This window comes from Phalacrocorax carbo, chromosome 2, assembly GCF_963921805.1.
Source record: "Phalacrocorax carbo chromosome 2, bPhaCar2.1, whole genome shotgun sequence".
Classification (NCBI taxonomy): domain Eukaryota; kingdom Metazoa; phylum Chordata; class Aves; order Suliformes; family Phalacrocoracidae; genus Phalacrocorax; species Phalacrocorax carbo.
Genome location: NC_087514.1, coordinates 122,179,474 through 122,195,379, shown reverse-complemented (window position 1 = coordinate 122,195,379; position 15,906 = coordinate 122,179,474). Strand labels below are relative to the sequence as shown.

At 35.8% G+C, this 15,906-nt stretch overlaps 1 protein-coding gene across 1 annotated transcript in view; it reads right to left on the bottom strand.

Annotated features, from left to right (window-relative positions):
- The window catches only part of TOPAZ1 (testis and ovary specific TOPAZ 1), a 44,061-nt gene that overhangs the window by 16,219 nt on the left and 11,936 nt on the right, over positions 1-15,906 (bottom strand). Inside the window, exons 4-12 of the mRNA XM_064444194.1 lie at positions 14,822-14,952; positions 12,752-12,813; positions 10,310-10,422; positions 8,074-8,159; positions 7,234-7,371; positions 2,357-2,420; positions 1,134-1,285; positions 835-927; positions 439-554 (exon numbers count right to left, since the gene is read on the bottom strand). Of these exons, the coding sequence (XP_064300264.1) occupies positions 439-554; positions 835-927; positions 1,134-1,285; positions 2,357-2,420; positions 7,234-7,371; positions 8,074-8,159; positions 10,310-10,422; positions 12,752-12,813; positions 14,822-14,952 (955 nt within the window). The remainder of the gene's footprint in view (positions 1-438; positions 555-834; positions 928-1,133; positions 1,286-2,356; positions 2,421-7,233; positions 7,372-8,073; positions 8,160-10,309; positions 10,423-12,751; positions 12,814-14,821; positions 14,953-15,906) is intronic.

Genomic DNA, 15,906 nt, shown 5'->3' with positions numbered 1-15,906 from the left:
GTAAATGAAACTAGAAAACTACTTCAGATCATTACTAATCCTCTTATGGCCTAAAAGAGTTGTTTATTGCAGAAGTACTGTTTGCTTATGCACGCCTAAATTATATATTAAACCATGATGTTTCTAATTTGACTGCAGTTATACAAACTTGTAGCACAGCTGGGAACAGATTGTACAATGATGATCAATATGGAAAAAAATAATATCTGTGGTCAGGACCTAAGTTTTGACTTAATCCTTGGTCTTTGAAGCATAGTAGATTGATAGCACGTTAAAATAAAATTAGGCACGGTATGATAGTATTTTCATCTGAAACACTAAATTTGCATTTTCTAATTGCATTTTAAAGTTTTAACATAAATTTATAAAAACAGAACCTGAAGAAGGAACCAGACAGATATATATATATATATATAAAATACCTCCTTAAAGACATACCTGGATTTTATGTCCAGAACAGTATTTATTTCCTGACTGGAAACTTGCAGTTGGTGGAGGAACTTAATAATATAGTCAAAATGTTCAAACTCAAGGAACATACCAGCATCAATGAGCTGTAATATCAGACAGGGGGAAGAAAAGTAAGCATACAAAAAATTTGCGATCACATACATATTTCCAGAGGCAAGTGGCAAACAACAGCGGGAAAAACATGCCACAGTGAACCTCAGAAAAAAAAAAAGGATAAATGGAAACCTGTACCAGATGCAGCTAGTCACAATATACTTCTAAAGAATAGTACTGAAATAATGTTAAAGCGATATGTTTGAGTTTTAAAACAGGCAAGGTATTTCAGAAATCCAACAAGTAGCAGCAGTACAATCAAACTCATACCTTACAAAAGGTACTGATTAATGTAGGCACAGCGTCTCTTATATTCAAAGAAGCCACATGCTCAAAAACTTTCAGAAGAACATCTACAGCTGGCTAATTTAGACAAAAAAGCACAATCAGTTTTGCAACTCTGTTCAGTTAGAAAGCTTAAAGTTTTTATAATAGGAACATTTGAACTGCTCTTTTTTTCCCCCCAAGATTTGAGTGCCAGAGACAAACGTTACTACAAATGGCATAGTACTCAAAAAACTAAGAAACTATGGATCAAAGATTTAAAAAAATATTACAAGGTCACCTACCAGTGTATTGATTTGTACAGTTACATTCAATATCTGAAATACTTCCCGCAACAAACAGTTCTTAAGCAAAGAAATGAGAAGATCATTCAGCACTTGAGAAGCAAAATCGGCACCAGGAATAACTTCTCTGTAATATTTCACAAATATTTTGACTGAAAAAGCAAACAAATTAATTTCACTTTGGGGTAACTGATGTTAACTATTTAAACAAGTTATTTCCTATATTTTAAATGCAGTGTAACAACCCTTAATTATCCAGGATATTATGGGACAGGGATATGGAGACTGACTATTCTGAAGTATCTCGTGTCATTGAGCTGAACACCATAAGCCCTGTAGGTTTCAAGAAAGCTTAGCTGATTTGGCACAGCACAAGGAAAACGCACAAAACCAGGTTATATTTGGTAGGCGCATCAAGATAGTAAACCCTTTCCTGACATGAAGCCCTAGGGAGTGAAGTGCAGCGTGGTGGATGCTCTCACCACCTGTTCCAGTGCTAGCTGTGATAGACACGTACTGTGGCCTGCTGGTACCCAGTATTATCTGCGTTACAATGCTCAGTATTTCAGCATGACGATGTTACTACACAGGGCGCAACTGGATCCCGTGTTCACATTGTGCTACACTCTAAAAAAAGCTCTCAAAATCTTAAGACCGCCCAGGACAGGTACAAAAGGAGTGACTGTACAGAGTAAAATTTAGCCGTTTGACTGAACTCAAAAGCTCAGATGGATCTAAATCAACTACAGTCCCTAAAATATGTTAATCATAATTGTTTGCATATATGGTCATGTGAAAGGACTAAACTAAAGCTGTTTAGGTGCTGTAATGGCACTTCATTTCAAGAGCTTAATTCTGAAGTATTTGGATTTGTGATGTTTGGCCAGAGTGTTCAAAAGCGCCTTAACAAAATTTTGGTTCTGTTAAACATCCCCCCTGCCCCAGTTACTCATTTCTCCTCTCATGTTTAGTTCCATTCAGGCTAAGTTCATTTTCCATAGAAGTAAGATTTATAACAACCTCCTGAGATAACTGTGTATCTAAATACCTAGCCTCAATGGGAAACTGGAACGTGAAAACACACGGATTGGACATATTCCATCAAAATCAGAACCACTTATTCACTGTTGAAGTGGCACCCATTTCTCTCCTGACAGCCTATTTAATTTGCTTTAAATAAACTAAGTACCAAAGATACATCAAAAGCTACTACAATATCATACCTGCACGTTTTAGAAGGCCTGATTCTTCTAAACTAATGTACGTCCTAAGTATTGCCATGCAAATCTAGAAAAAGAGGAAAAAAATCCATAGTAAAATATTACCTCAGTTTATGCCAAACAAAAGAACTACCCAAAAACATGAGTTCTATACGGAAATGAGCGTTACGTTGCTTCTGTTTAACCCATACATACTGACAAATGCTATAAGAACGTAATTTTGTCTGTAGACAAAGGCGCTGTCAACAGGACAGCAAATCAAATAGAGAAATAATGTAGATTAGATGTTTGAGAAATGAGCTGCTGGGATTACAACTGCATGCATGTGTGTGTATATGCTCACAGCAAACAATCAAAAAAAAGAATAATTTGAAAATACAGTTACTTCCAAATTAGTATAAATGTGGCAGACTGAACAGAGAAAGGGAAGCAAAAAGGTGGAAGGGAAAACATGATAAACAAAAATTACACGAATGTACCAAGAAGTCAAAAATTCATCTAGAAATGAAGTTGGTAACACTGATCATCATGAAAAATCACTCATAAAGACATAGAAGAAAAAAAATCAGAACTAACTCAACTTAATGAACAATTTCACTCCAGACCCACTGATTAAAAAAAAACCCAGTCCACACCTAGACATTTTAATAAGTTATTTGGTATTGGAACATTCCTGCCTTAACCACATCTTAAGCTGTCAGCTTTGTGATACTTACATATTTTGCTCCATGTCTGTAGATGAAGAAATAAAGACTACTGAGATTAAATCTTAGAATTCCAAGTTAAGAAAAAACACCACCCACCATTTTAGATACCCTTTGTCACTTCTGGAACATTTACGGTCTTTCTGCGCAACAATATCAATGGCTCATATTTAATACTATTTTGTGAAACAATGAAAAATCATGAGACAGAAAACGCCCTAAATTAGTAGTCCATGTTATATTACATAATTGGGTTTATTTTTACATGCAACTTCAAAATTAGACAGGATCCACTCATGGAGTTTGTTACACAGCAAATGAATTATCATCAAAGCAGAACATGCTGGCTAGTGGCCAAGACATCTTCCTCTTTTTAAAACCATTAACCTGTTCAGATCATCAAGTCAAAGGACACAAAACTGTACATGCAAATAAGTTTAATATAAAGCTTATTGCCTTTATTTTGAAACATTGTCATAATGTTGTTGAACTATTGTCTAAGATATACTTTTCAGAAAATCACGTAGAATCTTTGATCATTAATATATATGTAGTGTCACTTGGCAATGGGTTAATTTACTTAATCCAATTCTACAATCCCAGGTGGCTGAGGGCATTTCCAAAACAAACTTTAGCACATGCTTACAGTATGTAAATTAGTTTGCTTTCTTTTGGAATCTGTTTTCCTCCTCCTTTGGACTGACTCCCAAAAAAAGCCAAGATTGCATCTGGAGCTCCGACTGCTCCAAGTATTAGTGAAATTGCTTGGAAAATCCAGTTGCAGTAGTATTTAATCATGGGACATGTTACATTACATTCATAAAAGCAACTTAAATGTGTTATTAATTTAGAGCTTCTAGGAGGCTTCAGTTGATTTGTTTCAATTTTAAAAGGTGTAACTGAACCTACAAACCATGTAGAAATGTGAGAATCTCTAAATATGGAGTCAACCATAATAGATTTTGAAATAAGGCATATGAAAGAGACAATTCCCTTTTTCAAAAGGTAGTAGATATCACATATTCTGTCACCTATCAGTTGATTCCACAACTCATTTAACATGACAATTTTTTTTAAAAAAAAAACACAGAACAAAGGGCTGTGTACCTTATACAAACAACTGACTGTCCAGTAAAACACACTTCTACAGGGCCACCAAGATGAATAAAGGACTGGCAGCCTGCCATATGAGGATAGGCTGGGAGAACTGGGTTTGTTCAGCCTTGAGAAAAGGAGGCTCAGAGGGGATCTCATCACCATGTACCAGTACTTAAGGGGTAGCTACAAAGAAGATGGAGACTCCCTTTTTATGAGTCACACGGAAAGGACAAGGGGGAATGGACACATGTTGCTCTTGGGGAGATTCTGATTGGACAAGAGAGGAAAATTTTTCAGTGAGGACAGTCAACCATTGGAATAATCTCCCCAGGGAAGTGGTTGACTCGGCCACGTTGGACACCTTCAAGAGTCGTCTGGACAGGGTGCTGGGTCATCTTGTCTAGACTCTGCTCTTCCCAGAAAAGTTGGACTAGATGATCCCTGAGGTCCCTTCCAACCTGTGACTCTGTGACTCTACAGTAACAGAGATGCTTAAATCAGAAAAACCAGCACCAGAATTTATGAAATCTTTCCGCATCTCCCAGTCAGTGTGCACTCTGATGTTTAGTAAGGGGTAAAACCCCATGCTGTAGCCCTTCGCTCAGTGAGATCAAAACCAGGGTCCTTTTTACAAGAGATTCTGTTTATGAACCTTGTGGCATTTTTGAGACACACGCTCCACATTAAATGTGGCTGAAACTGTCCATCAGGTTCAAAAATTATTTAAAGGTGGTTAGAGAGAGCAATAAAAGGACAGTGCAACTTTAAGTCTAATTTCTTTAGGAAGCCAGATTAACAAAATAAAAAACAAACACCAAAAAAAACCCACACAAACCCCCAACAGAAGCATACACCCAAGGCCCTGAAGTTGCAAGATGACATGATGACATTAATGAAGACAGAAATCTTCCTACCCTGTTTGTTTCCAGTTAGAGGTTGACAGGATCAAGGAAAAGAGAGTAAGAAGTCACAAAAAGTGAACATTTCTTCATGATATGAGTCTAAAAAAGTTGATGAGTAAGGTGCACTCAGATGGAGAAATACAGTTTGCACAGAGACATGTTTTCAAACCACTTATTTAACTGTGCAATTATTATCTATGCTACAGTCTGCAGTGTCATTCAAGCCAAACTGAATTTCCTGTAATTTCAATTTTTGCCCAGTGTCTCTTGTCCTTTCACTGGGCACCACTGAGAAGAGTGTGGCTTCACCTTCTTTACCACTCCCCCGTCAGATACTGATACACGCTGTTAAGATCCCCCTCCTTTAAATACTTTGGGGAGTATTTAAAACATAGGCAAAGTAAACAAAACTATTACAACTAATATAAAAGAGATTTCACTGTTTGAAATTAAAGGCACCTTTAAAAAAAATTAAAGTTGTGAACTTGTGGAACTTGCTAAGCTCAAGTGTATGCTGATTTTTAAAACATATGATGTATTTTATGTATTTATATGTTGTGTGATCAACCACGACTGTGAAGAGGGTTAAATCCTAGTACATTATGCCTTAAAGCATTAGCCAGTTACTTAATGAAAAGGAGAAAGGTATTTCTCTTCAAAATTTCTGGTAACAATCATGACTGAGAACATAGTACTAAGCAAGTGGACTGCCCGTCTGCATAACAGTTCCTAAAGAGATTTATTTCCCCTGTGTCTGACTAGATGACTTCGTTGCTGCTTTACCTGTCTTCCGCTTATGTACTTTGGTGCCACCATGAGGTGCTTGGCCTATTATAATTTTTAAGTGGACAGTTCTAAAAAACTAAATAAAAGCACGAACAAACAAAACCCAAAGTATACTCCAGACTACCAAGAAATTTAGGCTAGGTTTGGTGGGCAGAACAATAAGTTTGCTAGAGTGCTGCACCACAAATAAAATCAAATGGAACAGATTTTTAAGTTTTAGGCAATAATTTAATTCTTTAACGTGTCTGTATATAATGAAGCACTACAAACCATGATAATTCACACAAACTAGCTGAAAATTACTACAGCCTACCAAAAATATTTCACAATTGAGAAAAATGGAAAACATCCCATACAAAATTACTCTCAAATGATCCTAGTATTTTTAAGCTGTCATATAAATTTTCAAAGGGGTTACAAAGCATTAGAAAAAAACCCCACAGCTCGAGACATGAAAAGAGAAAACATGAAGAAAAATAAAACCAAATTACACTGATGTATTTTAAAAATTCTGACACAGTATATTTAAGATACCAAGGAGATGGATAAGCTCCTTTAGATGCTACCTTTTTTTTTTAGCATTTATGTCTAACACGCTCACCACAAGTTATTTTTTACATGTTGATTCTGTAATTTCTTACTTACTGGCAACAATGATAAAATTGTACTCGTAAGATATTAGAAAAGAAATAGATCTTGTAAGACCTGATGAAGGCAAGTTTAGGCATTTGTCTTTGTTTAGTTGTTTTAATGTTTTTGTTTGCTTCCAAGTAACTTACAGAACAAGCTGTCTTGGTTTCATACAGCCGGTTCCAAAATCTTATTACATGACAGCACAATTAGCTTGCCTTGCACAGTCCTTGGAAGTATTACAGACTTATAATTCCTTTGTTAAATGGTTTGAAGAGACATCTGCTTTGCCCACCACTGGAAAAGAATTTTGCTTGCAAATATTATGAGAATTGTTACTCCATTTCAGGAGGTTACAGCATCTTTAAACAAACATGCCTCTGTTGCACAAAACAGGCAGAAAGTAATACACCTTAGATGGCTTTTGACTTTAAGAACACGTACAAAGTCTGAGTTTGCTTACAGGTCTCCAGTGCTTGGGACAGAAATGTCTCAGAATCTCCCCATTCTACTACTCTGTATTCATACAGCCTAATTCTTGCTCTTTTGCTGATGTCTGTTCTCTTAAAAAGTCTACTAGTTCAAAATTCTACTTTTTAAAAAAAAAAAAATTTTAAAAGAATTACTGAACCCTTTTTTGCTCCATCAATCTCTGCAATTTACTCCCTTTCTATATATAAATGAACAAGAGAGATATCATTTTGCATTTAAAAAGCATTCACATTTACAATCTGTTCCTTTCTTCAATAAATCTCTTTACCTTTTCATCCCCTTGTTCTGGAACATGCCAAAACCAACATTTTGCTCTTTCACACCCACGCAAAGTCATGAAATAAAATCTGCAATATTTACGGGGCAACTCAATCATCTCGAGGATCCGCTGGACTGAATGAGAAGCCTAAAATAAGAGAAAGCAGGCAGAAAAAAAACTTACAGATAATTTTTTTTAAAGCGAACATACTCATTTTTTTTGCAATTTCAAAATACATACAATTATAAGCAAAAGCAAAAAAATGCGATCTATAATTAAACCTTTGAAACAACCCTCATCTCCATACTGTCTACTAGCATTTCAAAGCAGACCAAGATCAATCCCTTGCCACGCTGTGTTAGGGCCTAACACAACAAAAATCTGTCGAAGACTGATAGAGAGAATGCAAGAATTGCTAAATGAGACAGACAGTGAGTAGAGAGGAGGAAGAAAGGTGACAAACTCCTGCATGGCTCTGGATAACAGTCTGAGCATTCTGGGGCATCAATTTCCTTTACCCTTTTTCAGTACCCAGCATAACGGATAATGCAGTCTGTCTTAAACATGCAAAACCTCGTCTGCTTTTCAGTTCTACAAAAATAATAAAGCAGAAAGCATTATTTGATTTTATTTAAGCTGGAAATAGAAATCAACAAAGCTCCACTGTGAATAGCTGTCCTTATCATTGATTTTGTTCTCAGAAATTGTATTTATTCAGTGATAACACTGTTAGAGGAGTAGAGACATAAACATACATAATTTCTGACTAGATATATAAAGAATTGTCTGAATAGCCGTAACAAAATGAGTGCCAAAGGATCGGAGATCATTATGGATTTAACAACTCACAATTGCATTTTTTTCCATCTTCCATGGCTCAAAATCTCCATAATTTTGCAATGGCAGTAAAGGACTTTTTCTTGAAAATCTGTAATCTAAAAATTATTATGAAGGCAATCAATAGATCATGTAATAAAACACATCATACTGAAACCACTCTTGTTTAGCTTATTTTCCTTTACATTCATAGTTCCTTCAAATCACAGCAATGATTAATGAAAATTTGATTAATACAATCTAAAGTCAGTAATTTAAGTTACTGTTTTCTTAGTTATCCTAAAACTGAGACTTTACACAAACTAAGGGTAAGCACATTTAAGCTTCACTATCCAAGATTCCTAATTCACAGAGATAAGAAAAGAAATGGAATAAAAACATCCAGAAGTTTTTATTTCAAAAGGGGAAAAAAAACCCCCACTTTATCAGTAATCTTTGCATTTCCACATCACTAGCCATAAATGTATTTTTCCACAACTGAAATAAAATCTTCTGTACTCTGTTTTAAGCAGTGCAATATCAAGCTTAAGCCCAGTGTAAGTTACTGGTTTCTTAACCATGAAACTTGGTTTTAGAACTTTAATTATTATTAACAACAGTTTTCTTTCTCTGAAAAATGAATAATCTTATTGGAAGATAAAAGTTCAAGATTTCAACTCCATATCTAAAGACAAATAAAAGCTTTTGAACGCCTTGTTTTCTAAGGTTCCCATCTGATCCCTTGAAAAAACTGCATAGTCAAAAAGCAGGGTGCTTAGCCCTTTCTGACAAACTACAGTTACTAAAAAGCATCCAATAATGGTGTAGGTCCTACTAGGGGGTAGGTACATCATTCTTAATCTGCATATCTTTCTAAACAGATCGGACTATCACAGGATAGGAGGGAGAAATATAATATAGAACAACTAAATGCCTAAATGTTACATATTGTCACAGCTGCACAATTTTGTGCAGTGACAGTGGGCAATTTCGTAAATTCAGGATTGGATAAGTTTAGTGACAGGAAAAAGACTGAGAAAATGGTCAACCACTAGCTGTAGAAAAACACCACTGGGACCTTGAGCTCAGAAGTCTTTCCTTCAAATTCTTGCTGTCCCCACAGCATAGTTTCTGACCACGTCCTTTCAACAGTTTGTAGGCCTGTACGTCAAATTTGTGATGTGAAATAGCTAATCGTGCCTGCACAGTTCTGGGGGGGAAAAAAGGCTGTTTTGCCCTCTCCTGGCACAGAAACTCTTGCTCTGGCACCTCTTTCAAATGATTTTAAGAAGGAACATTTAGAAGAACTCTTCAGAAGTTGTACACACCTTTAAAGCCAAAGACATGAGCAATTACAAACTACTGTACTCTAGAGACTGGCAGTATAATCTGAAACTAAGAACCTCTGCCACTGATCTCAGTTCAGGAAATACATGTTTATAAACATCCATATTAACCAATAATTCTAAAAAAAATAATTCCCAAAACAGCTGTTGCAAAGAAACAGAACGCAATATCTACCCATAAGTAATCAATACCTGGTTTTGTCTATCTTGTACGCCAAATAAAACTATGCATTTATGTAAGGCTAAATGTCAGAGTTGTTATGTGCAGAGAGAAAAAAAGGAGGAAACTTTGACTACAGTTCCATTATATTATGATTTCTCTGGCAGCAGAGAAACTTAAGAGGTACCTGTCCCAGGTGTGAAATATACCAGGTCAAAATGAAGTGCTGCTTATTAGATCCAGATAATTTCCTTGATACAGTCTAGTGAATGCCTCACAAACATTTGAATTGGCATAAACAACAAAGTTCCGACCTTCAAGGTGGACAAATCCCTTAGCCAAGTTTTGCTGACAGATAACAACCAACTAGGAAAATCTGCAGTCACATTTTCTGACCACAAATAAAGAAAACCACATTGCTTGCCAATAACACGCCTCAAACACAATGGTCAAAATACTAAGAATGCAGGCATTGCTGTACCATCAAAGTATCTGAGAACCATAAATACCAAGTTAGAATGATCGCTATTCCACCTTGCCCAATAGAATTCTGCTAAAAAACCCAACCCAACAAACCTCACTAACCTATCATAGGAGAGCTTGCATTTTTGCTTCTGTGTATGTAAACTAAAACAAATTCCAGCCAACGCTTTTAGGAATTGAAGAAATGCCTTAAGATTTTACACCTAAATAAAACACATGTGAAAACAAAACCAAACCAAACCAACAACTCTGGAGGGTTTACCAATACAGCATACGATACCATTTGTCTGGGGTTTCATCACCGTAGCTTCACTGAGGACATTTACTTTTGGCGCATCTAATGGCAATCCTGACAGCAATTCACAGTTCACAAGATCTTTGTGTTTACAGTAACTGTTGAATATTAAAAAACAAGAATTTGTTTAACCAAATTAAACAGGTGCTTCTCCCATATACTAAATGGATTAAGTGAATAAAAGATGAGAATTTATTCAACAATTTACACAGCACTTAAAAACTTGTTGTAATTTCAAATAGCTAGCAGTGCCAACAACTTTATTTTCATTACTCTCATTGCCTGATCCAATCTGATTGTGATCATAGATAAGATTTTTTTGTCCTAAAGTGTAATTATAAGAAATTCAATTTAAAAAGTAGAAAAGGCACCCGTGAACCACTTCTATTTTTTTTCCCACTATGCTGACAGGAAGACTGAGATGATTTCTGTCACTTCTGAAGAAGCTTCTACTTTTCAGTAGTCTGTTACGTAATATCTGCCAAAAAAGTAATCCACAAAGCTTTTAAAATCACATTTGAAGAGCTAACTGTTCTTTCCTAATAAGTGACTCTACTCAGCAGTGGATTTAGGTGATTTCAAAGGGAACTCCAGTTAAGGACTGTTCTGCCTTGAGCTATTTCCAAATATGTACGTTCCAGATAATTAAGTTACCGAAATGTGATGTTTTCCAAAATAAGCTACAAACATTGCTAGCAAAATACTTAATGATCTTTTTCTTATTTATGAATAAAGCCACAGAAAAAAATAATCCCCTTTCATGAGCTCTTCATCCCCTCCCCCTTCAATTAAGGATCTTGGTTCAGTACAAAGGACATTTCACCCTGCTTGCTGTTTAGAGACAGAAATAGACTTGCTATCCCTTATGAGAGGCACATTCTAGCTATTTAATACTTCTCATTGCCAGGGTAGTTCAAGTCTTACCTAAACTGCAGGCTATTTTAATACAGTTTGAAATAAAAAATGCTAGAGCAGAAAAGAATAGATTCTATCTAATAAACCCAAATTTGCCAATATCAAACTTTATTTTTATTCTAGTGATTGTATTGTATTGGTGTCCAGAAGAAAAAAAATCTGCAATCTAGTTACTCAGCATTTTCAAGTTACCACATTAAATTGTTTTTATGCTTCCTTGTGATTCCAGCCTCAGATCTGACACAACAGGATTTTCATAGCAGCTTACCTTCAGGGTAACAATCTCAGCCATGAAACTACACACAGTTTTGCCAAGAACTGTAAACTATATAGCTCTACAAAAAAAGTCTATTTTTTTAAGTAACAGCATCACTAGAAGCAGAGTTTGCTAAATAAGAACAGTAATTATGTCTTCTTCTAGATGAAACTTTGCAGTGGTAACATTTTTGAGTAGAAATATAGAAAATAGTTTGACTCCATATGCATGAATAAATGCCTCTTCTCTAACTGCGGAGTGTGCTGCATTTCAGCTAAGGAAGTGAAGTAATGCAGTATCACTTGCACAAACATATTTCATCCAGCATAATCTACTTATTCTATAGCACAAAAAACTATTTATGCTACCAAGGTAATTTTAAATGGGTGTTTTACCAGGAAGAGGAGCTTGGAGCTCTCTAGTGGATTAATTAAAAGATGCAACATTCTCCATTTAACGGACTTCTGGTATACTTCAATTCTGTCACAGAAATGTGACCAGTAGTAGAAAAAAAAATCAACACCCTCTTCTATGACAGCTAAGGTTTCTCGATTATTGTGAAAATGACTTTGAAATATCTGTTATTTCTCTTCTAATTACTTAAGCATTCCATCAGTTAAGTATAGTTTTTCTACAGAGTTTTATTCTGCTTCATTTTTGTGCCAATGTTGAATGGAAATTTCTTAGTCTGACACTTCAAGTTGTATGTACAGTAAACACTGTAAACACAGCTCGAAGCTAGCAGAACAGTAAAGCACGTGCTTAACTCTACATGCCATGTTTTTAAGTGCCTTTTTCAACTGCTGTTCAAATATTTGTCGGCCCGAATTTGAATGAGATCTTTCAATTCTTTCATCAGCTTAGAAAGTCCCAAAAGGCAGAAAAGCAAGCTGAAAGATTCATTGATTTATTTTTTTTTTAAGCTCTGGTAAGTGCTGTTGTGGCTGGAAATGTATCATATGCTATACTTACATTGAGATGCCAAGGTGAGACACTGGCATAAAGTGGATATATTTTGTCACCAGCCAGAGGACAAAATAACCTCTATTGCCCTGTCAGGATATCACTATACTTGTCTTGTACTTTTTACAGTGAAATTATATTATTTTGCGTATTTATTTTCTTCATTGCTTAGTCACAATAACTTAGAAAAGTTGAATTTAAATGCTGATGGTGTTTCTGTAAAAACACCACATTTCATTGGTACAGTAACAGGGGGAACATCACAGTTTACATGAAGGACATGGTATATATACCTTTTTTCAGCTTCACCCTTTTTTTCTTTTTTAACACCAGGCACTCCATCTGCAAACCTGAACTGTGAAGATATTGAAAATGTACTTTCAGATACAGCAAAGCACTACGAAGCCTGTTACGCTTTACACACAGAATTACAACTGTTAGTGATCCTTGAAAGGTGTGATAAAATAGTCTTGACCACAAAGATTGTAATTTGGACTTTAGGGTTACTCTTATACCGTCTTTTTAAATGGACACACTGCCATTATACTCTGTAATCTTTAAAACAGTAATTTTTAACTGGAAAAAGGTGACATGATTATCTTCACTTCTCTTTGCTCCCACTGATAATCCCAGCAATTTTTAGGCCCACTGCCCAATTTTAAAAGCACTTGGCAGATGTATAGAAACCCACAAAAGATATTCCATCAAGTTTCATTAAACTTTAAAGCTGTATTGAGGAGAAATCTAAGGCTCTTGCTCAGCTGTGCACCATGGTGCATGGTCCACAGATATGGAGAAAAAAGACAGCACCTAACATATTTGGGGGTGAGAACGTGAAAGGTCCGACATAGAACAATGCCACGGAATCCTGGCTTTGTTTTGTCCATTATTCATGAAGTAACTTGAATGTCACATTATATCACAAATTTATGATAGCCAAAGAATTAGAGATGGATATGCGCTCATTGGATTTCCACACTTAATTTTACCAGTCCCCCAAATATTTTTAGGGTTTTCTCCATGGTTAGTTTTTGTCCTTCTCACAGCATTATTAGTTGTAAAAGCCATCAAAAAAACAAAACCCCAAAATAATCCCAAATGGTAGAATGCTTGCAACAAGTGTTCTGCCACTCCAGTCCCTCTCCAGGTCTGCATAGCTAGTTTTCTATCCACATACAGGAATAGGTTTAGGGCTATAGCATGCATTTTGTGGCTTAAGTTTAATTAAGTTGAGGTTTGGGTGAGATTAGTTGTACATATTTACTGTTGTCCAACACAGCACAGAGAAGCAAACATTAGGACACTAATTTTATAAAGCCACAACACAATGAAGTAGCCCAACTGGGACTGACCTGGCAATATGGCAACAAGCACTACATCTCCAGTAACACGTATTAATTGACAGTCCCTTTTACCCTCTCTAAGAGGTCAGGGAACAAAATGGCGCTGTTCACTTTGTGAATCAGATGTTAGTAGCCCCAATTCCATTCGCTGACGGAAACATTTCTATTCTGCTTTTAAATAATGATTTTGCCAGGGAAACTGATTCCCTGCTGTTTGATTACCTTATCAATTACTTACCAGTTTTTAGCCATGTGAATTTTACAGTTTAACTTATCCAGTTAAAACCATTATCTACTCTTGAAGTAGTGGAAAACAGTAAATACTATCAGCAGCTATGTCTGAGTGGCAGTGAGATGCAAATTCCAATCCATTATCAAAGAAGTAAATAGCATAAAACTTCAGCAAGTCTTAAAAGACCTAGACTTATCTAGAGGAAGGAGGACAGAGAGAGTAGAAAGGTCAGATAAAGTCAGTGAGCATAAAAATGGCTTAACGTTCCCTCTGAACTGCCAGGAAGCCAGTATGTTAATATAACAGCCCTTCTGCCCATGTAATGAGCCACAGAATGATCCTTCTTGGATGCATGATGGCTGTGCAGCTCCCCAGCTTTCCAACACCATCCCATCCTTCCGAGACTGCGTGGTGAGAAGCATTTAACACCAGCTGTTAGAACTAGGTATGTTATGTAAAAATGTCACATACGCACCGTAGTACTCTTAGGTGTTCAGTGGAACAGTAACTTTCATACAATTGGTAATACAGAATTACTGTAACAACTGATAAAACAGTATCTTGTTTCATTTCAAATCTAAAGATGAATTGTTAGTGACAAGGTAAAAAACCAAGTTCTGTCAAGCAAAACATATTGTCAATAGCACAGTAATCTAGGAAATGCTAATATTCTTTTCATTACAATAAATCAGAATTTTTACCAAATGGCATTAGTAATTAAAATTATCCTATCAATGAACTATAATCTCTTAAACTATTTAGTGACAGAAAGCATGACTTCTCAGTACCTTGTCATCCACGTCAAAACTCTTCAAAAGTTTATCTAGTTCTCTCAGTTGCCCATCTTCAAAAAATTCCTCAGTAACACCTCCCAAAGGACTCCTTCCTTTGGAGCAGTTGCGGGTTTTAATACCTTTAGCTGAAAATGTATAAACACATTACAGTGTGTATTTCCCATGCTACAAGACAATAAAGCTTTTATTTCCTAAATATTATAAAGCCTTAATACTAATGATATTTAAGAACTCCTAGGTCTTCCTAAATGTGAAATTTGTATGTTAAATTATTTCACCTTTAAAGCACGAACCATTTCAAATAAATATTAAACTGAATCTGCAATTAAAATTCTATCCAAGCTGTATGTTCTGTAATAGTACCTGTAGAACAGTACAGCAGGTTTGTTTATATTATATTGAATTCAATATTTTAGAAATAAATCCAGTTAAGCTTTGTTATTAAAACACAGCCAAAGATATGTATGGCAATTTGCTAAGCAAATAAAGACTTAGTCTTTGCTGCAGAAGGGGGTAAGTTAATCATAATGACATGATGCAACCCTGAACTAAATATAGATTGCTCTGAGAAACTCCAAATTCCTGTAATACAGTAAACTCAATGCGAATTCAGTGTCAGGAAATTTCAGCACCTTTTGCAGATGCCACAGGAAATGAACACAACACCTGACTGCAGCTTTCTGAAGCTGCTGTTCATGCACAACAGAAGAGCTCTACATAGAAAAGAAATTCACTGTTTAAATGGATCACATGAATGAATTTCAACTGCACTGCATTGTCCAGATACAGGAAGAAAGAAACAGATTATTATTGGAAAGGCTTTTATCTTATAGTCACTGGTCTCTATGATCATCAGTACAAGATACATATGCTTGAAGACAATGTACGTAAGATTTCCACCTGAAAGATGAAGAGGATTGATGTAATCCAGAATACCTTAACTGTACTATTTGTTGCCCTTCTTAGACTGTGACACCACCAAGGCAAGCAGCCATGACCTCACTACGTAAGACAAGACAACAAAGCAGTAATATGTATTTCTAAATAAATACATAAATTGTCAGTAATTACCAAAACTA